Source organism: Thalassophryne amazonica, chromosome 5, assembly GCF_902500255.1.
Source record: "Thalassophryne amazonica chromosome 5, fThaAma1.1, whole genome shotgun sequence".
Lineage (NCBI taxonomy): Eukaryota > Metazoa > Chordata > Actinopteri > Batrachoidiformes > Batrachoididae > Thalassophryne > Thalassophryne amazonica.
Window position 1 is genome coordinate 28,012,143 of NC_047107.1, and position 27,692 is coordinate 28,039,834.

The 27,692-nt window shown below is 39.7% G+C and overlaps 1 protein-coding gene across 3 annotated transcripts; it reads left to right on the forward strand.

Moving 5' to 3' along the window:
• Positions 1–11,309: 11,309 nt before the first annotated feature.
• Positions 11,310–26,404, forward strand: c5h5orf34 (chromosome 5 C5orf34 homolog). 3 transcript variants are annotated; one of them, XM_034169863.1, is made up of 12 exons: positions 11,310–11,609; positions 15,013–15,102; positions 15,188–15,407; positions 15,450–15,583; positions 15,659–15,921; positions 16,024–16,122; positions 23,007–23,127; positions 23,237–23,328; positions 23,401–23,470; positions 23,557–23,657; positions 23,747–23,791; positions 26,207–26,404. In XM_034169863.1, exons 1-11 carry the CDS (start codon positions 11,418–11,420, stop codon positions 23,787–23,789), a joined length of 1,425 nt encoding a protein of 474 aa, XP_034025754.1. In that variant the 5' UTR covers positions 11,310–11,417; the 3' UTR covers positions 23,790–23,791; positions 26,207–26,404. The 3 variants fall into 3 exon arrangements, with proteins under 3 accessions (XP_034025754.1, XP_034025753.1, XP_034025755.1); XM_034169862.1 differs by having other exon boundaries at positions 15,188–15,583; XM_034169864.1 differs by lacking the exons at positions 23,747–23,791; positions 26,207–26,404 and having other exon boundaries at positions 15,188–15,583; positions 23,573–23,653.
• Positions 26,405–27,692: the final 1,288 nt, after the last annotated feature.

The window sequence follows — 27,692 nt, forward strand, 5'->3', positions numbered from 1 at the left end:
CTTCCGTCTTCTGAAGTCCACCACCACCAGCTCCTTCGTCTTAGATACACTGAGCTGCAGGTAAGTCCACACTTAATGAAGTGGGGTCATTTATGAAATGACGCCGCCTGTTCAGGAGTGTGTAGTACTATGTTTGCTTCCATGTTACCAGCATTTAGCGTGAAGACGGCTTCGATTTGCATTTTGTTTGGTGCCAGAAGTTGGTCGATGCCATGCAACACAGATGGGACCAGTTTCTTTGTAGAGGCAGTTTGAGAAGAAGCCCGGAGGAAGGAGGAAGGAGTGGAGCCGAGGTTAACTGCGAGCTAACGGGGCTACACGCTAGTTAGCCAAGTCAAGTGTCCAAAGTTAATACCGGCTGGGAAAAAGTGACTGAAGCGCACTAACAGCCATAAAAACCCCGGCAGAGACAGGACTGAGCAGGATGCCAAACCTGTGAGGAAATACAAGAGGAATTGTCTTGAAGTAAGGTTGGAGTTATTAACAAGATGCCGTCCAAATTGAACTACGGAGACTTGAAAGAGTCACTTGTCTCCCTGGCTGAGGATGTGTCTGCACACAGCTCTTGGAACTTTTGGAGGAGGTTAAACAGCTGCGCCTCCAGAATGAGGAGAAAAACCGGCGCATCACAGAGCTGGAACTGGAGCAACATTCTCGTATGAACGATGTGGTCATCTCAGGAATCCAAATTAAGCCGCGCTCGTACGCGCGTGCGGTTGTTGGTGGTGGTGAGGAGCCCAGTGAGCAGGAGACGCTCTCTGTGGAGCAACAGGTGGCATCCTACCTCCAGAGTAGAGGGATAGAGTTGGACCTGGAGCACATTGAGGCGTGTCACACTCTGAGACAAACCGGAGAGAGGCCAACCGTCATCGTAAGATTTGCCAACAGAAGAAAGAAAAGGGCACTCTTGAAGCAAAGATTCAAACTAAAAGGAACAAATGTATTCATGAATGATCACTTAACCAAAAAGAATGCCGATATAGCCAAGAAAGCAAGAAACCTAAAGAAACGGCAAAGAATTCAGCAAACGTGGGTAACAAATTGTAGGATTCTCATCAAACTGAATGGTACACCAGAAGAAGCAAAAGTTATGGTGGTGAGAAATATAGAAGAGCTTGACAAATATAACTGAAAGATAAAGGTAACAATGTGAGACTCTATACACCACCATGAACATTACAACAAACATATTCACACCAAAGAACAACAAAGATACAGATTTGTTACAGAGAATCTTACAATTTAAACAAAAGGAACTGGAAACATTTAAATATACTGAGCACAACACACAAGATCAGGAAAATGAAACTGACCCGGTCAACAACCTTCTTGTTTCAATAAATATGAACTGTGATTACTATACACAAGACCAGTATACAAATGTTACGACTTCGGACGACAAATTGTCAATCATACATTTCAACAGCCGAAGTTTGTACACCAATTTTAACTCTATAAAGGAATATTTGCAACAGTTTATATCACCATTTAGTATTATTGCCATATCAGAATCCTGGTTACAAAAGGAAAAAGGTATTGATTTTGATTTAGAAGATTATGAGTTGCATTATGTAAACAGGAAATACAAAACAGGAGGTGGTGTTGCATTATATATTCATAAAACAATTCAGTTTACGGTTGTAGAAAGTATGTCAGTAACAATAGATGGAGTAATGGAATGTCTGACAGTCGAAATAGACAACAAAAAGAGGAAAAATATTATTGTAAGTTGTGTATATCGGTCACCTGGTTCAAGTATTGACATTTTTAATGAACAAATGGAAAAAATGTTCTCGGAAATAAGTACTAAAAATATATTTGTATATTTGTCTGTGGGGATTTTAATATAGATCTTTTGAATCCTGAAAAACTGAAATCAATAGATGCTTTTTCTGACACAATGTATAGTATGTCCCTTTATCCAGCAATTACAAAACCAAGTAGAATAACATCTCACAGTGCCACAATAATCGATAATATCTTTACGAATATTATTGAAAATCAAGTTATAAGTGGCCTGTTCATATGTGATATCACTGATCACTTACCTGTTTTTATTGTTTATGACTGTGACCTTAAAAAAACTAATCATGACAGAGAAGTAGTCCATAAACGAATAAGAACAGAAGAAACAATAAATGCCTTCAACAGCAGTTTAAGTATACAAGACTGGAGTACAGTCTACAGTGAGTCAGATGTAGATGGTGCATATAGCAATTTTATAGATATTTTCTGCATGTTGTATAAAAAACATTGTCCCCTTAAAGAATACTATAAAAATAAAAGATACAATAAATGTCCTTGGCTAACTAAAGGAATATTAAAAGCCTGCAAAAAAAAAAAACAGCCTTTATAAAAAATGTATTAATTCAAAAACAAAAGAAGCTGAAATAAGATATAAAGTATATAAAAACAAATTAACAGAAGTCATCCGAATAAGTAAAAAGTTGTACTATGATGAAATTCTACAAAAAAATAAAAACAACATCAAAGAAACTTGGAACATTTTGAACAACCTAATTAAACCAGGATCTTCCAATACAAGATATCCAGATTATTTTATTGATAAAAATGTTCATGATTACAACATGAATAATATAGTGAATGGTTTTAATACATTTTTTGTACATGTTGGCCCTGATTTGGCAGCTGAAATCCCAAATCCAGGAATTCAGCAGTCTAATGAAACTATAAAAAGAAACATAAATTCAATTTTTCTTTCAGCAACAAATGAACAGGAAATAAAAGACATTGTTAATAAATGCAGAAACAAACTGTCTACAGACTGTCACAATATAGACATGGTATTAGTCAAAAAAGTAATCAACAACATTTCAAAACCTCTGACCTATATCTGTAATTTGTCATTCCAAACTGGATGTGTTCTGGAAAAAATGAAAATTGCAAAAGTTATACCACTGTACAAAAATGACAACAAACATATTTTTACCAATTATAGACCAATTTCTTTACTCCCACAGTTTTCAAAAATCCTAGAAAAATTGTTTGACTCTCGTTTGGAAAAATTCATAGAAAAATATCAGTTAATAAACGAAGGTCAATATGGCTTTAGAAAGAAAAGAACCACTTCAATGGCTGTTATTGAGGCAATAGAAGAAATTACTAATGCATTGGACAGAAAAAGATATGCTGTTGGAATATTAATTGATCTTAAAAAAGCATTTGATACAATTAACCATTCAATTTTAATCAACAAATTAGAGAATTATGGTATCAGAGGAGTTGCAGGAAATTGGATAAAAAGTTAATCTTACAAATAGGGTCCAATACGTGGAAATGGGAAATTACAAAACTGAATGTCTTGGCATTGCTTGTGGTGTCCCCCAGGGGGCAGTGTTGGGTCCCAAACTGTTTAATATGTATATTAATGACATTTTTAATGCATCTAGATCACTGAAACTAATATTATTCGCTGATGATACAAATATATTCTACAGTAGTGATAATTACAATGAACGTATAAATACTGTAAATGACGATCTAAGTAAAATAAAAAAATGGATGGACAGTAACAAATTATCATTAAATTTAAATAAAACAAAAGCAATGATATTTGGTAATTATAAGGTTAAATCTAAATTACAAATATGTATAGACAGTGTCCAAATTGAAAACTCAGTTGAAAACAAATTTTTAGGAGTAATAATAGACAGTAAATTAACATGGAAAGCCCACATCAGACACATAAAATGAAAATTTCAAAAAGCCTCTCTATTATGAATAAGGTAAAGCAATTTCTTGATCATAATGCACTCCGTACATTATACTGTTCTTTAGTTCTCCCATACTTAACATATTGTGTTGAAGTGTGGGGTAACAACTATCAATGTTCAACACAACCACTATTTATACTACAAAAACGAGCAATAAGGATCATACATTAAGTTGGATTTTTAGAACATAGCAATAATCTTTTTATGCAATCAAAATTGCTTAAATTTCATGATCTTGTAAAATATTCTACATTACAGATTTTATTTAAGGTATTTAACAAATCACTGCCAAGTAACATTCTAAAGTTCTTCTCAGTTAAAGAGTGTGCTCATAATCTTAGAGGTTTTGCCAAATTCACATTATTAAAAGTTAGAACCACTCGGAAAATTTTTTGTGTGTCTGTATGTGGAGCAAAGTTATGGAATTGTTTGGACGTCAGACTCAAGCAATGCCAAAACATTCATGAATTCAAGTCACATTATAAACAGAGGGTCTGGGATCGGTATAGAATGATTGAGACTTAAAAGCCATTTTACATTCATGGCTCATGACTCTGTATCACAATTGTTGGTTTGTGCATTATATGTTTCTTTCTTTCATATGTTTGGTTCTTCATCATAATTGGTATTGTTGTCTCTTATCATTGTTGGTATGTTTTTTATATGTTTGATTTCTTACCGTAATTGGTATTGTTGTTTTCTTACCATTGTTGGTATGAGCATCATATGTTTGTTTTCTTTGCCGTAACTGGTATCGTTGATTTCTTACCATTGTTGGTATGTGCTTGTCGCTTGTTTATTATACTGGTATTGTTTTCTTGCTGCTGTTGGTATCTATTGTGGGAATTTACAAGTATTTAAATGTATTATTTTCTTAATTTTCTATCTAATTGACGGGAAGCAGCTATGCACTTTATGTTAAATTTGAATAAAGGGGTGGGATTAAATAAGTTTTCTTCCTCCCACTCCTTTTTGAGCAGATTCAATGTCCTGAGTTAATAGTAAATTCAGTTTTTTTGTTTTTTATGTTATTGTTAAATTGTTTTGTTTTTTTTTTTTGTTTTTTTTTTTCTGTTTTCTGTATTTCTTATCCTCTGCTCAAATAAAATAGATGATGATGATGATGATGATACAAGAGTTTTCTTTTTTTTTTCTTAATGGCCCTGTGAGTGCTTATTATACCCCAACTGCTTCCTTTGTGGGTGACAGATATTTTAAAATGTTCTAATGTAATTAATTATACTTTTCAAACATTTTTTATGCCAAAAAAAGGTTGACTGGATGTTGTTGCGTTCCTGATGATGTCCTGCATGAAATGCCAATCTAGAGGAGGAGGAATTCTTTTTTACCTGTGTATGGCATGCAAATCCTATCCTGAACGGGAGGTCCATTGTTTCTTACAGACTGATCATCTGGTAGGTTTACTAGGGGCACTTCTTGGCCTCAGGTTCTACCATATGTTCATCTGCGAACTCTGTCCAGACCACCAGTCCTTGCATGTCTGCTACTTGCTGCCCTTGCAGACAGATCCTGATCATCATCTCAGTCTGGGCATTAAATGTCTGCTTCAATAAATCTCATTATTCTAGGTCTGTTGAGTCACTGCAAAATATTACAATACAGTGCAGTATAGTGAAACATTACATACAGTCAAAGCCTGTAATATTACAAAGTATGCATATCTTTCTGGTTTCATTTATGACCCCACACTCTTCCATTATCCTTGTCACAGCAATGGACCAATTCCTGTTTAAAAAACAAACAAACAAACAACCTGAAACCCTGCAGACGTAGGTTGTAAAAACATTGTAGAAAATATTTTTCCAATTAAAGATGTAACAATGGCACATATAAATATACTGCTGGAGTCATAAATGATGCCACTTGATTGATTAAAGGATAATTCAAGCAAGCAAGTGGGGTCATTTATCTAAATTCAAATTTTTTAACAGACATTTTTCATGAACCATTTCTGTAAAATGCATCTGAAAACTATTCACAACACTTGACTTATTCCCAATTTTGTTATTCCAAAATGGAGTAAATTCATTTTTCCCCTCCAAATTCTAAATACCCCATAATGACAACAGGAAAAAAGTTGGGTTTTTTTTATTTTATTTTATTTTTGCAAATTTATAAAAAAAAAAAAAATAATAATAAAAACTGTTGTGCTGCCTTGGTGTATACTCTGTTCTGCTCCCCCTACTTTCCTGTTTTCTGCAGGCGCCGCCTCATGGTGCTGATGGTCTACACCTGTCTGCAATCAACACCACCCGCCACCCGTATTTATACCCTGGTTCATCAATTCCACATTTGCCAGAAACTCCGTTGTCACTAGTGGTAATCTCCATGTCAGTCTATTCCTCGTACATTGACCCGTTAATCCTTGTGTTTTATCTCCAGCATTTCTGCTGCCAGTCAGCTCTGTGGGCGGCCACCTGGTTCCATTTACCTGTGCACCGTCCAGTCCAAGCCCAGCCTGTCTCTCCTGACTCTAGTGTCCTTTGCACATTCCAAATCCTGTTTGCTTAATACAACCATCGTCCAATAAATTGCTCATCTGTTTTCGCTCACACTCAGATGCCACATTTTTTGGGTTCTATTTGGTCATTTTCCGGCTTGGCCTTAACACTAAGAAATCACATGTACATGTACTTTGTTAATGCACCTTTGGCAGCAATTACAGTCTCAACTCTTTTTGAATATGATACCACAAGCTTGGTGCACCTATTTTTGGGCAGTTTTTCCCATTCCTATTTGCAGCACCTCTCAAGCTCCATCAGGTTGGATGGGGAGCGTCGGTGCACAGCCATTTTCAGATCTCTCCAGAGATGTTTAATCCTATTCAGGTCTGGGCTCTGGCTGCGCCACTCAAGGACATTCACAGAGTTCTCCTGAAGTCACTCCTTTGATATCTTGGCTTTGTGCTTAAGCCCTGGTCCCACCAAATAATGAAGGATAGGCTCATTGTCCTGCTGAAAGGTAAACTGACACACCCAGTCTTTGGTCTGAAAAAGTTTGAGAAACAATGATTTACATGAAACCATTTAATTCAGTGAGCAGGTTGGGTTGTAGAATAAACACATAAAAGACCCTATCCTCAGAATCTATAGTTTGGGTTCCTGTGGGTGCTTAAATGACATTTAATTTGATAATCTAAACATAAGGCCTTAATTTGTATTAAAATGTCTTACATCAGTCTTTCAAAAATCATAAAAATGCCAAGACATGAGTAGTTTGATTTTATTAATTTTCTTCTGACATTGTAATTACAAATATCAAGATAAAATGGCAATATTTCTTTATTTACATAATTTAGTGAAACCTTCTACTACCCAAGGTATGACAGCAGAACAAAAAAAAATCTCTTTTTTTGGTTGCTGAAATGTTCACAGCAGAAAAACCTTCAGGATGGTTCTTCTTCTTCATAAGGCTATTGTAATATTGGTCTTACATTTCATTCCAGCTGACATTTGGTAGGACTGCTGGATAATAAATAAATCTGCACAACACTACATCACTGTTCAATATTGTCATGACAGTATAACTTCTGATCAATTAAATATTTAGACAAAGCATCACTTAATCACTTCTGCCCAACCTTGTTGTTAAGAAGAGTCTTACAAATAAAGTTAACTTTGCGGGTTGAAAGACTGTTGATCTAATATAGCCCGAGGGTGCAATTTTATGGTTCGATCAAAAGCAGAAGTATTTATACAATTGTGAAGTTTTATGATTTCCAGCATGTGAATTAGCATTATGGGTACTGGTTAAAATTTCCCCACTCTTGTTTCAAATCATTATGACATTTATATATTAAGTGCTAAGAAATTAAATATATTTACTTCACTGCAAACGTGCTTGTTTATTTCCACATCCATCATGTGTCAGTTAAAACTGTGGACCTCACCAATCAACACACACTTTTTCCAGTTTTAATTACCGGTAACTTTATTGCCAACATGTTAATGTTGCTAATATCAGTGTTAGATTCCTTGTCTAACTGCACAATTGTTTTTTTGTTTGTTTTTTTTTGGCGGGGGGAGCATTTGGTAAACTACACAATTTTAGAAAGCTTATGATATGATGACTCAAAAAAATTCACATTTTTCAAAGTTTGTTATGACAGCCATCTTGGATTTCTGTAAATGGAAGCCCTCAAAAATTAACGTTTCACTTTCTGGACTTCTGGTTAGCATAAAATTGTGACTGTGACTAAATAAGAATTTTGTAGGGCAAGGATCCAGCGATACTCATTACAGTTTATTAAAGCTGATGTATAGCAGTGTTTGCTTCCATTTTTATAAATCCAGGATGGCTCCAGAGCAACCTTTAAAAAAAAAATGTAAACATTGTTTTTTTTAATTCATCAATTCATAAACTTTCTAAAAATGTATAGTTTTCCAAATCTCCCAAAAATTTTAACAAATGTACGAATCATTACACAAGGAACCCAAGTATTCTGAGTGACAATTGTCTTTCTGACCAATCATGTTTTCTTACTCATCTACTAGTTTGAGTCTATTTTTGCTGTTTTCAAATGTGCTTTATCCTCAGGCAGCAAAATGTTGTCATGTGATAGATTTTCATCACTATTTCCACACTCTCACGAGAGCCATTAGCTTAGCTTATGGCAAACTCAAAGTGGATGCTCTCGTTATGGTCGAGCAACCCTGTGTTCGTACGCGCCCGCAGCCGACGTGCTTGATGAATTCCTGCGCAAAACGTAGTTCCCAGATAATTGTGATATATTCCTGTGAGATAATGAGTATATCTCATCTAAATCAATTCTAAAATTTACCAGTAATAAAATTATCAAGATAACTGAAGTTTTAAGAGTGGCCATAATAAATATTTAAAAAACTTAAAGTTTATGAGCAATTTCACCTGTTATCACTCAAGCACATTGTAATCATTGACACGATGGAGTTTGATGGAAGAGTTCAGAAATGGTAAATGGACTGCATTTATATAGCGCTTTTCCATCTGCATCAGAAGCTCAAAGCGCTTTACAATTATGCCTCACGTTCACCCTGATGTCAGGGTGTTGCCATACATGACGCTCACTACACACCGGGAGCAATGGGGGATTAAAGATCTTGCCCAAGGGCACTTAGTGATTTTCCAGTAAGGCAGGGATTTGAACTGAGAAGCTTCTGGTCTCAAGCCCAACACCTTAACCACTTAACCAGAAAGATACAATTGGAATGGTTTGATTACCATTTACAGTTGGCGATGAAAGACTTGGGTGTTAACTTCGTGTTCAGAACAAGAAACTGCACTGAAAGAGATCTGTCTGGGAAGAGACACATTCTGTGTGTTGTCGCTGCAACAAGAGCGGCACGCTGAGCAGGGTGGCGAAAATAGTCTGGTGAGCTCAGTCTGTGGGCGCGAGCTATCCCACAGTTCCATAACAGCAGAGATGTCGGTCCAATGAGAGCGGCACTCCGAGCAGGGTGTATTTCGTCATGGAAATAGAGACCTATACACACACACACACACATATATATATATACGAGGTCTGTCCATAAAGTATCGTACCTTTTTATTTTTTTTTTAAACTATATGGATTTGATTCATGTTTTCACATCAGACAAGCTTGAACCCTTGTGCGCATGCGTGAGTTTTTCCACGCCTGTCGGTGACGTCATTTGCCTGTGAGCACGCCTTGTGGAAGGAGTGGTCCCGCCCCGTCGTCGGATTTTCATTGTCTGGAAATGGCGGAATGATTTGGGGTTTTTTTTCCATCAGAATTTTTTCAGAAGCTGTTAGAGACTGGCACCTGGAAACTATTCGAAAAATTTATCTGGCTTTCGGTGAAAATTTTACAGGCTTCACAGAGAATAAGGTCTGTTAGTACAGGTTTAAAGACCCCTTTAAGGACGCTCAGCGCGCCGCGCTCCAAGCTGCGACGACACGGCACAAGCCACCGGACCATTTCTGAGCTGATGGCTCTGTGGATACGAGACCGTCGTGTGCTCTTTCTCTGGTTATCACAAGAGCTGGACATCAGCCATTTTCCGGCAGATTTCACTTTTAACAAGAGATTTTGTCATGGAAAGCCGCACGGAGGCTTCGCGCGTCACAACCGATTCGCTTTGGAAGCGAGACAAAGGAACACCTCTGTATATATATATATATATATATATATATAGTCCAATATAACTTTTAAAATTAAGCCGCACCTCAGTGTAAAATTTTCATAACAACTTTGCAAGCCCTTGCCTGTCAAGTTCTGTACAGTGACAGTTTGTTGATTCAGCTCCAATTGCTGTGATCGACGATTTTGATGCGAATGCTTCTAACACGTCAGTAGCGTGCTTGTCTACCTTCTTAGGCTGGGTTGCCCCAACGTGGTTTAAACTTTAATCTACATTTAATCTGTTTACTTTTTAGTCGCACCAAACTTAAACTTAGTTTAAATTTAGTTTCCACTAATCTCTGGTTAAATCTAATCTGTGGCTAATCTCAGATTTAATACCCCACTTAAACTTAGATTAATTGTGAGTCTGTTGCACCAGTGATTTTAACCCAAGGATAAACCTGGATTGCCTGTTTAATATAAACCACCCCTGGAGGAGGTTTAAATTAGTTATTCGGACAACATGGCTGCTGTTATTCGTCTGCTTGAGTTACAAGATAGAGTTCCACGCAGAAATATTCGAGATAGGCTAAACCCTGTTGAATTCTACAGCAACAGTGAGTTTCTCCAGTGGTACAGATTCACAAAAGAGTCTGTATTGTACCTCAATGAAAAAGTCGGACCAGCTATCAAGCACAGAAGCCGCATCGGATTTTGTCTTGCTTTTTAAATTCTTCCAGCAGCCTTTCAGCTGAGCCTTGTCCCTGGCCTCCTTTATTCCCGTTGCCCCATTGAATCTCTCCGTTAATGATGCCCACGCCTGCTCCTTCTTTTCTGTCGTTAAATTATCAGTTTGTTTTTTTTTGTCCTCTATAATTTTCCCAAATTCCTCCATTAGCCCTGCCAGTAAATTTTTCTCAAAAGAAAAAAAATTGGATGCCCTTTGACGAGGTGCCATCTTCACTGCCCGAGTGATACAATGTAACGACCGGCACGTGACAGTGTTTACAAATATATCAAACAGGCCATACTGAACGCAACGGCCCATTATATTATTATATAATTCAATGTGTCATCGTTTGTTTGTTTACAGTCAATGTTAGTTGTATGTTTTGTCTATTTATGCATACATTTGACCATACCCATTAATGGCGGTTTATGAACATATTTGTTTATTTTAATCCTTGATTAAACCAGTTTAGGTAATCCAGGTTTAAATTTAAGACGTGCGACACATCTCAGATTAATTTAACCCAGTTTAAACATGGATTTACTAAATTTAGGCCTAAACTAGGTTTAATTTAAGCTATGTTGGTGCAACCCAGCCTTAGTGTTTTTGGCTTCCTTGGAGTTCAATGTTTCCACCAATTCCTCTATGTATATGCATATATATATATATATATATATATATATATATATATATATATATATATATATATATATATATATATATATATATATATATATGGAGGTCTATATTTCCATGTATTTCGTCACAAGAAGCGTCGCCTGCTGATGACGTCAGTGCTCCCGCTGCGATTTGACTTTCCGCGCCTCTGTTCTTTGAAAACATTTGATTAGGAGAAGTTATTTTTGGTTAAATGACGGAAAGCAGCGCTGCAGCAATCGCTGCTGCTGTCAGACTCATGGTGATGTACGACGATGAGTCCGTGGCAGTTCGCTTGGAGAGCGGAGCGCAGCTCCAGCTGTCGCCGTGCGGCTGTGACTTTCTGCTGGACAGAACCTCACACAGAGTCCGACAGAGGACGAGGTTCACCGTCAGCGCATACAGGGTGAGAAAATAAATCACACACACAGGACCAAGTCGTGATGGAGAAACCGAAGCTTTGTTAAACCACTTGCGCTGAAATGGTTCAGTGTTTCGAAGCATTTGATACAATTAAATATGGCGCCATCTGCTGGCCAATCTTTAACATATTTTGAGATTTTTATTAATATATGTCGTAGACATGAGTGAAGCTCGTCAGTATCTCACCGTGTCATTTAGGTCCTTCAGACTTTTTTTTTGAGTAAATGCTTTAGTGGAGCATGAGCATGGTTAAAACCTTTCACTCCCCCCAGACCCCCCGTCCCCGCCTTTTAAATATATATATATATATATATATATTGCCTTTCAACTCCTGGGGGAGCTCCACTCCCCTAATTATAGCCATTTTAGCCCCCTGCCACTTTAAGCATTTTTAATGTAGATGTAAATTAATATTCAAAGTTTTCAGCTACTTGACAGTAGGGCTGTACAATATGGCCAAATTATCATATCGCAATATTGTCATATCAATATGATATGACTATGATTTCACACAAAGTGCAGCATCAGTGAAAATTAAACATTCTTAAAACAATAATAATACCACACTCATTTTGCACTCATCAGAAGGTTAGGATATATTGCCTTCCAAAGTATTGGAACACTTGGTATTTCACACATTATATGTTCTATGTCGCTGACATTAATGAGGGAAGCTCTTCACTGTCTGTGTATATATCGTAAAATTGAATAATTGCTGCAGAACCTACCATCGGTGTTGTCCAGTTTGTGGCTGCTTCGTCTAACATGGGCAGAGTTTTTTGTGCCATTTCTGGTTTGTGCCTTTGTCTGCCATAAGAGCACGCTTCGCTCGTATTATAAAACATAAAATAACTCATTGATCTCCTGCTGGTTATACTTCAGCACTAAACATACTGAAACTTCCAAACTGGTTTCACAGTGTTTGTACACATTAAATTTTGCAGAGTAAAATAGACTCTGCAGGGACTACATTTGGCCCCAGTCCGAATACTGTGAATTCAAGTTCTTCAATTATAATAGTCATTCATGTACACAAAAAACTCATCAGCCTCTTTCTTATTATAGTGTGAAATCAGCTCTTATTGTCTTGTCAAATCAAGTTTTTCAGCTGCAGTAAGCGCCACTCACAGCATGATAGAATTGATTTAACATTCTGATAGAGTTTATTTAACTATTTGGAGTGGGACCAAAAGTAATTCTGGCAGAGTTTATTTTGCTCTGCGAAATTTACTGTGTATGAGCTTAAGCCTGGTTCACACGGCAGAATTTTAAAATTGTCTGTAGGTTTCCAAAACCTGAGAGACCACACACATGGAGATGAAAAAAAATTATACATCTAACAGTTTTGTTCATACAGTGTGTGGTGTGCAGCCACACGGTAAGGACAACACCACCACACACTACAGATTTCACACACGAACATTCCCAGCTCAGGAAATTTAGCAAAATCTCTCGAGATTAAACGTGACTTCAGAGTAAACAAACGGAGATACTTTGTGGACTATTTACAACAAAGGAAAAAATGATACAAAAAGAAAAAGCATTCTTTAAAAGGAGTGGAGACAGCGTGACCACCGGACGTCTGGTAAGCCATAACGGCTGTTTTGATTTTAGATTTCGCTCTGTGCGTCCGTCACCTTGCTTTCTGATTGGTTGCACATCACATTCAGCAGACTGTGTGCTCGTTTGTGGTCGGAAGACACCACACACACTGCAATATCAGGTCAAGACAACCCAACATGTTGAATATCCCCAATTTGGGATCGGAGTGCTCCTGATGTCCTTCCTAGCAGATCAGAGCGCTCTTAACACACCACACACGGCAGGAACATCTGAAAATATTATCTTTAGCGTCATCACGATTGTCAGGGCATCCTTAAGATTGTCGGAAGGAGAAGATTAGGACCAATATCAGCCTAATTATCTTGCCGTGTGAACCAGGCTTTACCAGTTTAAAGGACATGTCGTACTTTTTTTTAATGTCCCAGTTAGCAAGACAACATAAAAGTACTCATGATTGTAAGTCTCTCTGCACACATGTGCTAATAATTAGTGATCACTGTATTTTATTCCTCTCACTCTGAGCATTAGCAGGTGCATTTCCAGAAAACATCTCACTTGACATTTTTCTGCGTGTGATATACATTTTAGAATGAGCAGAAAAATCCAGATGACTGATAGACAGACTGAAATGAACCTGCTTTGTCTGAAAATGAAACTCCTGAGCTTTCCATCAAAAGTGATGGCTCGGATTTACAGACAAGAGATGACACACTTCACCCTGAAACTCTTAAGTTTTTCAGAGTGTCGGATTTTGGAACCTAAACTGTGGTGACGCACTGTTTGTGTGGATACTGGTTTACTGAAGCTGTAGACATGGACGTGGGACATCTCCATGATGCTGTTGTTAACAGACTTCCTGACACGGCGATGGATTTCTTACATTGGAAAAAGTCAGGATACATTATTTACAGGAGTTAATGGACTTTACATGCCACAATCATGATAGAACTAAAGGCGGAGCTGCAACCAGTGATTGTGCATGTGTGTGTGGGGGCTTTGATCGCATTTGGAAATAAATCTACTACTGGGTGAGTCTGGCATATTCAGGATTTTACCCCTTTTGTGTTTTGTGGCAAGGTTGTTTTTTACTTTGAGTGTGAATTTGGACCTGGTGTGTGTGTGCGTGCGTGTGTGTGTGTGCTGTGCGGCTGATGAGATGTGCAACAGCTCCTGCCGCTGTGAACATAAATGTCTCCATGATGTTTTTCTCCTAGCAGCAGATGTATTTTTTAGAGTTTATTGATATTAACAGTCATAATTAATTGTGCACAAACCTGAGCCTTGAGCAGAGATCATTATTGACAGGCTGCGTTTATGGCTCATGGCCGCAGGTGCACTAAACCTTTTCAGAGCTGCTTTTACAGTGACTGCATCAAAATGAACAGTTTTCACTTCAGAACGAGTGATCATAACACGACATCACACTTATGTAAACTTTGGAATTAATCTCTGCCTTAGTTCTTAATGTTAGCAGCTACATAACATTGAAGCACATGCTGGAATGCTTCTAATAGCTACGTCACCTGTTGGAAACACATGAGTACTCACAAATACTTGTACTTTGTTTTCAGAAATATCTGTAGTTGTTTGCTGCGAATGCCGTAAACTTTGAAACCGGTTATGGAAGTGCACAAAGTAATCCCGGTGGATCATCGGATGGTCACTAACAGCCTAAATCTAAATTGTTATGATTTCGGTGCCACATGTCCTTTTGGGAACTGTTTGAGAGAACTTTGGGATTGAGATGGATAGAGTAGATGACGTTATGGTTGATGCTTACTGCTTCATCATATTATAGTCAAAATTATGATGTCATTTCACAGGAGTTGATGATTGCAACATTGAAATTTAGGAATATGTATTCCAGTCGACCATACCTGCCACAAGAACTCATCCCTGCCATCCACAAAAAGGTACCAAGAGCTGCTCTGTTTGACCAGAGTTACTTTTTCAAATTAAACCTTGTGATGTAGTGTGCTTTTTCCAACCCTCCAACAGCCTTTTTTCAGTATTGACTCATGCGTTCAGTGGCCTGATCGATCCTCCTGTGATGTTGAGGTCGGTCCTGGAGGTGAGACCATCATCAGGTCAGTGGATGGAAAGGCTGTGCTGATACTGTCACCCTCAGGTGAAGAATTCTCAGTCGAATTCACATGCAACCTTAGCAAAGCTGATGGCCACTTCCACACGGAGCATCACCGCAGCAGAAAGCTGGACAGCAGCAGCAGCAGTGTAGGTGGTGTGCTGCTGCAGCAGCCAGGAAGCAACACTGGGTGCCTGCAGAACGCTAGTGATGAAGCCAAAGGGGTTCACAGGGGAAGCAGAAGTGGTAAACACAGTAGATCAAGGTCTTGTTCTTCTCAGATGAACCAACACAGTAGTGCTCAGCCAAAGGTAAGTATTCCTCATTATATTGAGCTACTTGTATCCTAACTTTTCTGGTATATTTTAGTTTTGTTGTCTTCCAAGCCAGAGGAGGTGTACCAGTCTACTACAGTTGTTCAGCATCACTCCTGCAGTGATGTTGCCCCCGTGTGGCGCCACCCGCTCTCTTTGGCTCACCATCACATGGAGGCTCATCTGTCTAAACTTGGTGATGTCAAAATGGAGGAAGCCAGAGATTCCACTCAGGAAGATAGAAAAAGGAGCATGTCAGACGTATGCAGCCGTGAGAGGAGTTTTTGCCTTCCGCAGGCATTACCTCTCACATGTGCATCCCCTCACTGGCACAGGTGATAATCATCTTGACTCAACACTGTTTAATGAAATTGTTGTGCCTTAACTTATAGCTGTGGTGCACAGATCGCTCAGTGTAAGTTTTCAAACATTTTAAGGTGGAAGTTTAAAGACCCTCTGTGCAACCAAGAAAATTCAGACCAAGAGATTCCAGTTGAGCCAATCAAAGTGATGTGGTGTGAAGGAGTTACTTACAGGTACGCAGCTCGTGGGCATTTCATTAATGTTACTGTTGTCTTATCCATGTAGGAATTACCGGTACATTTGTTTTTATATACAGTCTGTTCCATTTTCATAGTCCACAAATAGACAAACTAACAGTTCTAAATCTAAGAATTAAATGATCAATTTTACAGTCAGTTTTCTGGAGACAGGTCATGGGATGGGCTCATGAATGGCGGCATAGAAATCTATGTCACTGAATATGTCTTGGACTTAATTTACATTAATAATTAAGGGCTCCTTCACACATAACACGATTGAAGCCAACTAGCACACGAAGGAGGAATTGCATGCCATTTGTTAAAAATCAGAGCCGCTTCCAACGTCTAGCACACCTGTCGCTACAATTATTCGCGCACACCAGTGGCTGAAAGACAGAGGGTGCCCTGGGGGGCCTATTCGGTCCCCTTTGCGGCAGGTGTCGGCCAAATTCCAGGTGACACACACGAACATCCAACATTGCTCGCTGGGCATTTAGAACATGTGTGGCCATTTGCACTGTTAGCACGAAAACAGTGAGCAGACAATCACTTTCGAGCTGGGTGTGAAATTTGTCTAAGTGCCCCCACAAGTGTGGCGTTGCAAAAAGCAACACACGTGGCATGCTTGTGCGCGTGTGTGCTCCCCCCCACACATGTGGTGTATGTGTTTTCGCGCCCCCGCTCCCCCCCTACACATGTGGTGTGCGGGGGAGGGGGCACACTTGCATAAAATGCTGATATGTATGTACAGACATGATCACATGGGGGCCAGTCAGCCACATCTGAGTGCACACAGCACGGGGAGCTGCCTGTCAGCAGATTGCAGCACACTGACAGCTGGAAATGATGGGTCAGTGCACACTACGTGTCACATTAAAAACACAGAGACCACTGCCAGGACAGGTATATAAATAATTCCGTCAATACCTACATATGCAGTTGCATAACAAATAACTAAAATTAATGACCACATAACACAGAAACAGAGAGTGACACGTTGGTCTGGGTGCTGAACAGACAGGGGGGCGTGGCTGGCTGCCAACAGCAGCTGCTCTAGGGCTGCAGCTATCAATTATTTTGGTAATCGAGTATTCTATCGACTATTCTGGCACTTAATCAAGTAATCGGATAAAAAGTACTTTCGCATTTTTTTAACAACATCAGTAGTCCAGGGCTCTCCCTAAGCAATGGCACAATGTCACTGCGCCTTTGTTGACATTTTGCTGAAATGGCGATGGGATGTGGTTTCTGTTTTGTCTTTGTTTTTTTTCCCCAATTTGTAAAATTTAACCATTTTTGAGTTGTGTTTTTTTTTGTTTTGTTTTGTTTTGTTTTAAGGTTGGTGGACTGGGTCCCTGCGTTAATTTTCTCTGCAATTCAGCAGATGCATTTCAGTTGGAGGTTGAACATGCAATCCTCAGTCAGTTTTTTTAATTACTATTATTATTATTATTTTATTTAAGTTACAGTGTTTGTGAAGCGTTGTGTATTGCCCAAAAAAGTGAAAATTAAAAAGCGAAGCACTCAATGCGAGTCTGAGGAAAACACAGAAGAAAGAGTGGACTTTTGCTGAGAGGATGTTTCAGAAACTGTCAGTGTGGCTGGGGACAGAGCTGTGACTCGCCCGGTGTGATGGGAGTGCTGGGAGCCCCTCGCACCGGGTAGAGAGAGACAGCAGCCGGCTGCCAGGCGAGTCATTCCCCACATAGAGCGGAGCGTGTGTTTAAAAATAGACAAACACACTGCTTCACTTTAAATGCGCAGTCAGTCTGTTTCAGATGATCAGCATGGACGCTCTTTCTCTTAAAAGGCTTTATTTTACTCTGTGTGTCGCATTGAAAAGCGGTAGCTTTTGGATTACCTTTACATGGTTTATGGGCATGCTTTAGTCTTCTTCTGTTTTTTTCTGGGGATGTTACAGCACCACACACAGGCCTAGCATATGTACAGTAATGTTAAATGAAGCTTCGAGGCACAGAATTTACCTCAAAACATTTTTTGTAATCGATTTCAGCCCTACTCTGCTTCTGGACATCCCAGCTGGGGAACACAAAGTGTTTTGACGGACATGAACTTACAACTTTCCTCTGTGAGCCACATGTCTGTCTGCTGTCCTCATGTGGAAATACATAAAACAGCTTTCGGCTTTGTGCCGGGCTGCAGTGGCCGCACACAGTGCACCTCAGCAGGCTGCGGGCCGGCCCGACACGAGTGTCCATAAAACGTCTAATTTTTCTTTTTTTGAAAACATGCGTTTATGTCCTTGTTGATTTTAAGCATTTCATGGTCCTGTTATGAGACAGCGATTGTAGCGCAGTGGTGCAACACATTTCAGCTGCTCACACTGTGTTCGTGCACACACACAAGCATGCAAGAAACCATCAGCAGTGTGCGTCATGCATGCCTGTGCAACCGTGCGTCCCTCACGACAGCAGGTGGAATGTTTCGTGGTTCTCCATTTCGTGTTTGGTTTGCAGATTTTCTTCTGGTTTCTGTGTCTTTCGTGTTTTGTGTGAAGGGGCCCTAAGAAACGCAAACACTGCTACTGTATAGTAAATCTGTCTGACGTCAGCAGTTATCAAACACTGAGTGACCGTGCAGGTGGCGACTATTGAGGGACACTCAGTGTGACTGGAGAAACTGCATAGTGGGCATTTTGACATACAGGAACATCACAAACTCAGATTTACATAAATATAACACATTGAATGTCAGTTTGGTCTCCCATGAGCTTTCTTTGATCCACTCTACCATGAAGCTGGATAACTGGTCAGCCTTTAATATTAACGCTTGACTAATTGTTTGGGACATGTAAAAAATGTGATCAAACAACACAGATACCCTATAGCAGAGCTCTTCGACTCGTTCCAGAAAGGGCTGAGAGAGTGCAGGTTTTCTTTGCAATCACCCACTCCACCAGGTGATTTCACTGATTAACATCACTTTGAACAGATGGAATCAGTTAATCAGTGAAATCACCTGGTGGAGTGGGTGATTGCAAAGAAAACCTGCACTCTCTCAGCCCTTTCTGGAACGAGTCGAAGAGCTCTGCTCTATAACCTTGCCTGAATCGGAAAAGTCCAGGTTTTCTTATAAATTGGTCAAATTATTTATGTTTCAATTTCAGTTTATTTAATTTCAATTTATTTCAGTTATATAACACCATATCACAACAAAGTTGCCTCAAGGTGCTTCACACAAGTAAGGTCTAACCTTATCAACCCCTAGAGCAAGCACACAGGTGACAGTAATAAGGAAAAACTCCCTCTGATGATATTGAGGAAGAAACCTCAAGCAGAGCAGACTCAAAGGGGTGACCTTGGTTCTAGCTGCAGTGGGCAATGCTGGGCATTATTATCACTTACTGAGGCGTTGCTGGAACGGTAGCATAGATTTACATTTAGCTACCTGTCCATACCTGCCCGCTGTGCATAAACTGATGACGTCATAGTGCGCAGCCCAAGAACTGTCTGCAGACGATAACATGAAAAGGTGAGAAATGTGTGTCCCATATGGATATTCCGGATGACTTTCTCATGGATAGTCCGACAGTAAACAGCAGCCAAAGCAGCCAGCTTGATGAGGATGCCCTGGTGAATTTGGAGAGCAGCGCGGTACCAGCCAACACGACAAAAGTTAGTGAGCCAACTTTTTATCTACGCGTTTGCTGGGTGTTGTGCGTTTTGAAATGACATTAAATATTGTTAATGTGATTGCACGTGTTGTGTATCTCAGTAAGTGATAATAATGCAAATAACATGCAGTTGTCATGCGGTATGCATTTTCTGAGTCCCGACGTCCATGCCCAGTCCCCAAAAATGACTGATATTCACCCGAGTTAGACAAGCGCTCTGACCTCAGTACCAACCAGCGCTGCAAAATTCCTCCTGCTCTCAGGATCAGATTTCCTCTCCCCGCCCAGCACGGATTTTCCAAAAAATTAACAGAAATGTTGCTGAAAAATGTACCAATTTGATCATATTTCAAGCTTATAGTGTTGGACTTTTGTTTTACTTTGCAATTTCAACCAAATAATTAAAGAAATAGTTATATTTCTAATTTTCTTCATATCTCCGCAGCAAACAGCAGAGAGATCAACTGTCAGCAGCTTTCAGCGTTTACTGAAAGCAGCTCAGAACAGAAACGCACAGCGTCTCTGCTCTGACATAAAAGAAGAAAAAAAATAACTATTATAATGTTTCAGTAATCCATTGTGTCAGTGTTCGTAGATGCTGACACAATCAGAAGTTTGTTTCTAAAAACAGATTGGAGGAAAACCACAGTGATAGTGGGGGGTGGGTGGGGGTCAAATCAGTCCAGCTCTTGTTCATACAAGACAGTGTGGTTATATTGGGTTTTTTTTTTTTTTTTTGCAATCCCACTCAAACATGGAAAAAAACTGTCTTGACAGAAAAACTGCCTGCTTCGCTGGAGGAAAGAAGAGATTAAATGCTATATGCCCATCAAATATTAATGTGTTTTTAATTTTTTCAATATTATTTATTTTATTAACTTAGACTTTGACAGAAACTTTTTAAAAATAACTTTGGTATTACAAATATTACAACATGAATGTAATGTTTTTTGTCTATTCTTGCTTTCAGTGCATCTAAAACCCATTCAAAATTGGTTAAAATACGGTTTGCTAGTAACATTTTAGAGGTATAAAACCCTATAGCTTCAGGGTGCTCTGTCCACTTGACCCCCGCTGGGGGCCCCTGCACCCTCGGCTGTGAGCTGCAGTCACGTAATTTACCCTGCACTAAAATGGTTCTAGCTAGAACCCTGCCTGTGACAGGGTCACTTTCAAATGCAGACTGCAGCATGCAGCACCCGCCTCAGGCCTTCCATGTCACAGTCCATCTGCGCCTTTCAGTTCGGATCCGTCCATCACTGTATCTCGAACAGAGAAAAAGAGCAGAATCAGTCAGCCAGAAAAAAAGACTACATCGAATGTAGAATTCATCATCAGTAAATCAAGCCAATGGAATTGTCTGTAGACCTCTGAGATAGGATTGGCTTGAGGCACAAATCTGGGGAAGGGTACAGAAACATTTCTGCTGCTTTGAAGGTCCCAGTGAACACAATGGCCTCCATCATCTGTAAATAGAAGACGTTTGGTCCACCAGGACTCTTCCTAGAGCTGGCAGCCTGTCTAAACAGCGATCAGGGGAGAAGGTCCTTAGTCAGGGAGGTGCCCAAGAACCCGATGGTCACTCAGCCAGAGCTCCAGCATTCCTCTGTGGATAGAGGAGACCCTTCCAGAAGGACAACCTTCTCTGCAGCAATCCACCAATCAGGCCTGTACGGTGAAGTGGCCAGATGAAAGCCATTATTTAGTAAAAGGCACATGGCAGCCCACCTGGAGTTTGTCAAAAGGCACCTGAAGGACACTCGGACCATGAGAAACAATTTTCTGGTCTGATGAGACAAAGATTAAACTCTTTGGCACGAATGCTAGGCATCATGTATGGAGAAAACCAGGCACCATCCCTACAGTGAAGCATGGTGGTGGCAGCATCATGCTATGGGGATGTTTCTCAGCAGAAGGAACTGGGAGACTAGTCAGGATTGAGGGAAAGATGAATGCAGCAATGTACAGACATATCCTGGATGAAAACCTGCTCCAGAGCGCTCTTGACCTCAGACTGGGGTGACAGTTCATCTTTCAGCAGGACAATGACCCTAAGCACACAGCCAACATATCAAAGGAGTGGCTTCAGGACAACTCTGTGAATGTCTTTGAGTGGCCGAACCAGAGCCCAGACCTGAATCTGATTGAACATCTCTGGAGAGATCTGAAAATGGCTGTGCACCGACGCTCCCCATTGAACCTGATGAAGCTTGAGAGGTGTTGCAAATAGGAATGGGCAAAACTGCCCAAAGATAGGTGCACCAAGCTTGTGGCATCATATTCAAGAAGACCTGAGGCTGTAATTGCTGCCAAAGGTGCACCCACAAAGTATTGAGCAAAGAGTGTGAATACTTACGTACATGTGATTTCTTAGTGTTACAGCCAAGCCGAAAAATGACCAAATAGGACCCAAAAATGTGGCAGCTGAGCATGAGCAAAAACAGATGAACAATTTATTGGACAATGTTTGTACAAAGGAAACAGAATTTGGAATGTGCAAATGACACTAGAATCATGAGACACAGGCCGGGGTGGACGATGCACAGATAAATGGAAAAAGGTGGCCACCCACGGAACTGACTGGCAGTAGCAATGCTGTAGACAAAACACAAAGATTAATGGGTGAAGGTACGAAGAATAGACTGACATGGAGATTACCACTAGCAACAACAGAGGCAAATGTGGAGTGGATGAACCGGGGTATAAATACGGGTGGTGATGATTGCAGACAGGTGTAGACCATCAGCACCATGAGACAGTGCCTGCAGAAAAGAGGAAAGTAGGGGGAGCAGAACAGAACATGCACCAAGGCAGCACAACACTTACTTTTTAGTTTTTTAATAAATTTGTAAACTTGAGACTTGAGGCTGTAATTGCTGCCAAAGATACATCAACAAAGTATTGAGCAAAGGGTGTGAAAACTTATGTACATGTGATTTCTTACTTTTTTATTTTTAACAGATTTGCAAAAATGAAGAAAAAAAAAAAACTTTTCATGTCATTATGGGATGGTGTGAGTAGAATTTTGAGGGGGGGAATGATTTTACTCTATTTTGGAATAAGGGTGTAACATAAAATGTGGGAAAAGTGAAGTTCTGTGAATACTTTTCAGATGCACTGTGTACGTATTATGGTGGCAGTAATACTGTGATGTAAATTGCTAATTATGCTTTTAATTTGTAAACTAGTGTACATTGTCTGCAACTAAATCACAACTGTTTGCACTTGTATATCTTCCATGCAGGATACTGAGTGGAACGGTTTCAGCCATCGAGGTTTCCCCGGGAGATGGATCAGTCATAAGATCCAACAGTGTCCTGAACAGTTATTTTATACATCACAGACCTGAGCTTCACACTGGGATGGTAAACTATAGACTGATGCTCTGATGCCCTACATATTAAAATCTTGTGTTGTATGGTGTTATTTTTGGTTCTGCAATAAATGCCAAAGCCTGTTTGATGGATCTCATAGGTGAACAAGGTCACATACCATGTGAACAGCCTTCCACCTGATGTGCCTGGACAGGTCTACTCAGTCAGATCTGTTCTGAAACGTGCATATAGGTAATTAGCACGTCATCACAGTCTAATTATGACTATATATAACTAGACTCTCATCAAAGCTCTGGTTTACAGGATTCTTACTTGTTCTACCCAGGCTAGGAAATCACTGATGCTCCCTGACTTACCCAGCTGCTTGCAGGAGGTCAGTCTGTCCTTAGCAACATAGCTTCTAACGTGAACAGCATGTTTTTGTTCAATATTCTGAATGTATTATTTCTTTGTATACAGTACAAACATTTTACAGACATTATGACATCAACTGAAGAAAACCTGTGTCAGAATGTAACTGAGGACCAGCATGTAATTGTTACTCAGATGGCAGAAAATTGGTGAGTCATAATTTCCTGATGTTCCATGAGGGTTTCTAATACTGAAAACTGAAAAATGACTAGTTTGTGTGACTTTGTTTTCCCTACAGGTCAAAAATTGTAGCTGCTGAACTGAGGAAGATAACGTTTTAACTGTATCCTTGAATATCATGAAAGAGGCTCAGGGGATGGTGCACGGTGTTGGCACCTGTTGTGAAAATGGGTTTGTACTGTAGTTATGTTTACACTGTTGTATTATGTCTGGTGATACCATTGTTATTATCCTGATCTTTTGTATCCCATCCCAAATAGAGTCAATCTATTGCCCAGGTCAAATTTATTTAGAGTTGCAGTAAGATTTAGGCCTGGGCTCTCATAGACATACACACACGTAGGAGTTCCGCCATTGAGAGCCCAGAACAAAGAAACAGGAACACTTTTTTATAAAACACAATGGGGGTGTGGCAAAGGGCAGACACCCTCCTTGCGAGTCCCGACCTCATTGGCTTCCCATGGGCAGAGAGGGGAGTCCACCCCCTCACCCAGGCCCAGGCGACATATGGACATATTGTAATTTGAATTTCTTTGTTCTCAGAGCCAAAACCTATCAAATCCAGTTCCACACACACCGTTTTAAGCAGTCACCAGGCTCACAGGAAAAGTATAATCATTTAAGTAAGCTAATTATTTGATACCAAACATATAAATCCACAGCTGTATCTAACACCACCATATCCATCTCACTGCAGAGCCACCCAAGGTCTTAGCCAGTAGACAACTGGTCCATACCCACATCTTGAAAGTAATCATCAATCTGCCACAGCCTGGGCAGATCTTAACCTTCTCCAGTCACTGGGGTTCATTCCACTGTGGCGCCTCTGCGCTGTGTCAGGGTCAGAGAAATAGAGAAGCTTGAATCTTCGACTGGACTGGGTTGCTTGACGCGAGGATGTTTCGCTACAAATCGCAGAAGCTTCCTCAGCTAAAATTCTTGCTCTGGTAGTCTGACTTCTGTCTGACCCTTGTCGAGAAGAACAAACAGAAGCCACAAAAGCTGGAGTTTTAAACCTACCAGATGACTCCTACTGAGAGGCAGACTGCTATTGGCTAGTGACTAAACAATTGCTTTAATTAGCACCTATTGTGCTCTAGTTAGCACCCTCCTAATGACAGGGTAGCTGTCCCTCCTAACAGTGGGACTGACACCTCTCCTGATGGTGTGAATGACTCATTGACATGAACAAAAGACAAACTGCTTTGATCTGAGTACCCCATTGTAAACAGGGGACAAAGCGTGTCTCAGACCTCCTCCCCGGTTAAGGCTGGGTTTCAACTGTCTCACATAGAATGCCTCTTTCACCCCTCTCTCAAACATTTCTTCTCTCAGGCTAAGGGTACCCACATACTGTGAAGGCTTTCCGGACAAGTTGTTCTTTAGCCCTTCCCTCTGCAGTTGTGGGCACCTGTAGGGTTCTGTGTTGAAGAGTCCTGATCACCCCGAGCTTGTGTTCAAGGGGGTGGTTTGAGCCAAAGAGCAGATATTGGTCAGTGTGAGTGGGTTTTCTGTAAACCCAGAGAAATGCACCACATGGCCAGAGTGTCATAGCTGACGTTCACTCACAAAGCAAGTGATTTATGCCTGGTACACCTTGTGCGATTTTTCAGCTGTCCCATTTAAAAAAAAAAAAAAAAAAAAAAAAAAAAAAAAAAAAGATTAGCACCGTGAAAGAAACGTGGCATGAACTTTGGTTGTGCCTGTGAAAACTGTGGTCTCATGTCACTCTGTGACAGATTCAGGGACAGATGTAGACACACACTTTCAACTAAAGACTGCTTTGGAAAAATATCAGACATTTAAAATTCCATGACCCACATCTAGAAATGCAGCTTAAAATGACTCAATACTGGTTTATTTATTTCTCTCTCCTGGCAGAGCAGTGCTGCCAAAGGTGCAGCTCTCTCCTCTTTATTAAGAAAAATAAATAAATGAAAAAGCATGCATGGACTGTGTTTCTAAATAGCTGATAAAAGGAGATGTGATTGAGGCTGTGTCCGTGGTTTATAATGGGTGAGAAGGAGGCAAAGATGTGGATCTGTCCAAACATAAATAAAGATGCTTAAATTGTGTTGGTTGTCAGGGTGACATGATGATGTTTTATCACAGGATCCTGTGTAACATCCTACAATCTGCACGCATCACTTTTGAAGTATTACATAAATTAAATAGATCCAAGGTGCACAGTGTGGCCTGCAGGTAACTTGTGTATAACACTGCTGAAATCTCAGTTTATATTCTGGGCTTTAGTCTTTTATTTGTGCTTTTACTGATACTTCTGATGTTCAGCAGTGGTGACCAAGTGGTTAGTGTGCTTGTTTCCAGAGAGGAAGGTCCTTGTTCTCCATGTATTATAGAGTTGTGTCAGGAAGGATATCCAGTGTAAAAGTTGTGCCATATCAACATGCATATCCACCTCTGATCTGCTGTGGTGACCCAAAGTGGGGAAAAAAGGGAGAAGTTCAAGAGACTTACTGATACTGCTGATGTGGGTTCTTTAACATCCTGATCCCAGTTCTGCTGGAGAACAGCAGCCTTCTGCAAAGTGAGAAAGACCCTACAGATCTGGAAGGCACTTCCACAGAAGAGGCGAGTGGTGAACCAGTGGATGAGAGCTGCATTTGTGAAGCCCTTCAGAGAACATCCAAAGTAATACAGGACATTGATGGTGTCATGGCTGCAGCCGCACTCACTAGAGACATTTTTACTGAGCAGAATGAGAAAGGAAGAAATGTCTGCACATGAGCTTACAATTGTTGACTGTTCAGATACAAATAAGTTCCAAAAATAATGTGACAATAATTGATTTAGTCTTGAACCTGAAACCTTGAATTTGATGTGTGTTGACCACGTTTGGTCCATTGGATAAGTTGTCCCATATCACCACATGCTGGTGTCATTTACAAACTGTTTGGGTAAATCAGAATAAGTAATTAATTTTTTTAATATAAATAATCACAGAGGTTTATTCTATAGTGTTAAGTTTATTATTATTACTGACAAATTCATTTAAGTTGTTTTTGCCATATGCCGCCCTGTGACAACTTTTAGTGATACGATTGTTTACATGTAAACTGGTGGGGTTGCGGGGACTACAGATGAAATCTTGTTCAATTTGTGACATGTTTTGGCAAAAGTCTTGTAAGAAGGAATTGATTGAAGTCATTCTATTTGAAAATGTTTTAATGTGTCTGTGTGTTTGGGCAAATTCCACTTAAAGTATAAGCAATTTTTTTTATGCTGACTATAATTCCAAAAAATATTTGGACTTGTTGGTTCTTGCATTATATTTTTGTTATTAATAAGGTCAGGTATTTTTAAAAATGTCATGCTCTATTGGGTTGGATTCTGTAAGTGTATATATAATTTGCTGCAGTAATTATAGGCTCCTGCCAATTGAAAAGTTTTACTTTTCTGTTTTTAAAACTGATGTTAATAGCAACGATTATTTAATTTTATTAAACCATATGTAAATAAGTTATAGATATATATACAATAAACTAATCAACCTATTTCTTCATTGTGTAGTTTTCATCATTTGAACCTGTATTCTAATAATGGTTGGCATTTGTTTTAATTTCACATGTACATTAGTTACTTTTATTAAGTGTTGATGTCAGTATTCATTAATTGTTTTTATTACCTGAGGCCAAAATATAGCCATGGGGTATTACGAAGGCCTTAAATCCATCTGTCTGTCTGTGCTCAGCATAGGTCCAGTCCTATTACTGCCAGGGTCTTCAAATTCTCAGGGAACATTCTTGGGACACAGACCTTGGACAAGTTCAAAGGTGGTTAACCTTGTCCTATTTTAAGAGGTCAAAAGGTCACATTGTGTTTCCTGTTATGCTCATATGGCCCACAGCACGTCAATTTCTATAATTATGACCAACTTGAATTTATCTTTTGAATACAAGTAATTTTGTTTAAACCTGATAGCCCTAAAATAAAAATATAATGGAAATAAAGTTGTGGGTATGTAGTTTTTTATGGAACTGCAC

Bases quoted from the DNA above. Each gene is read 5' to 3' on its own strand.
- c5h5orf34 (XM_034169862.1), top strand. From the start codon at position 11,418: ATGACGGAAAGCAGCGCTGCAGCAATCGCTGCTGCTGTCAGACTCATG. The intron at 15,584-15,658 runs GTAAGTATTCCT...TTGTCTTCCAAG, and splicing joins ACAGTAGTGCTCAGCCAAAG to CCAGAGGAGGTGTACCAGTC. The intron at 23,658-23,746 runs GTGAGTCATAAT...TTTTCCCTACAG, and splicing joins ACTCAGATGGCAGAAAATTG to GTCAAAAATTGTAGCTGCTG.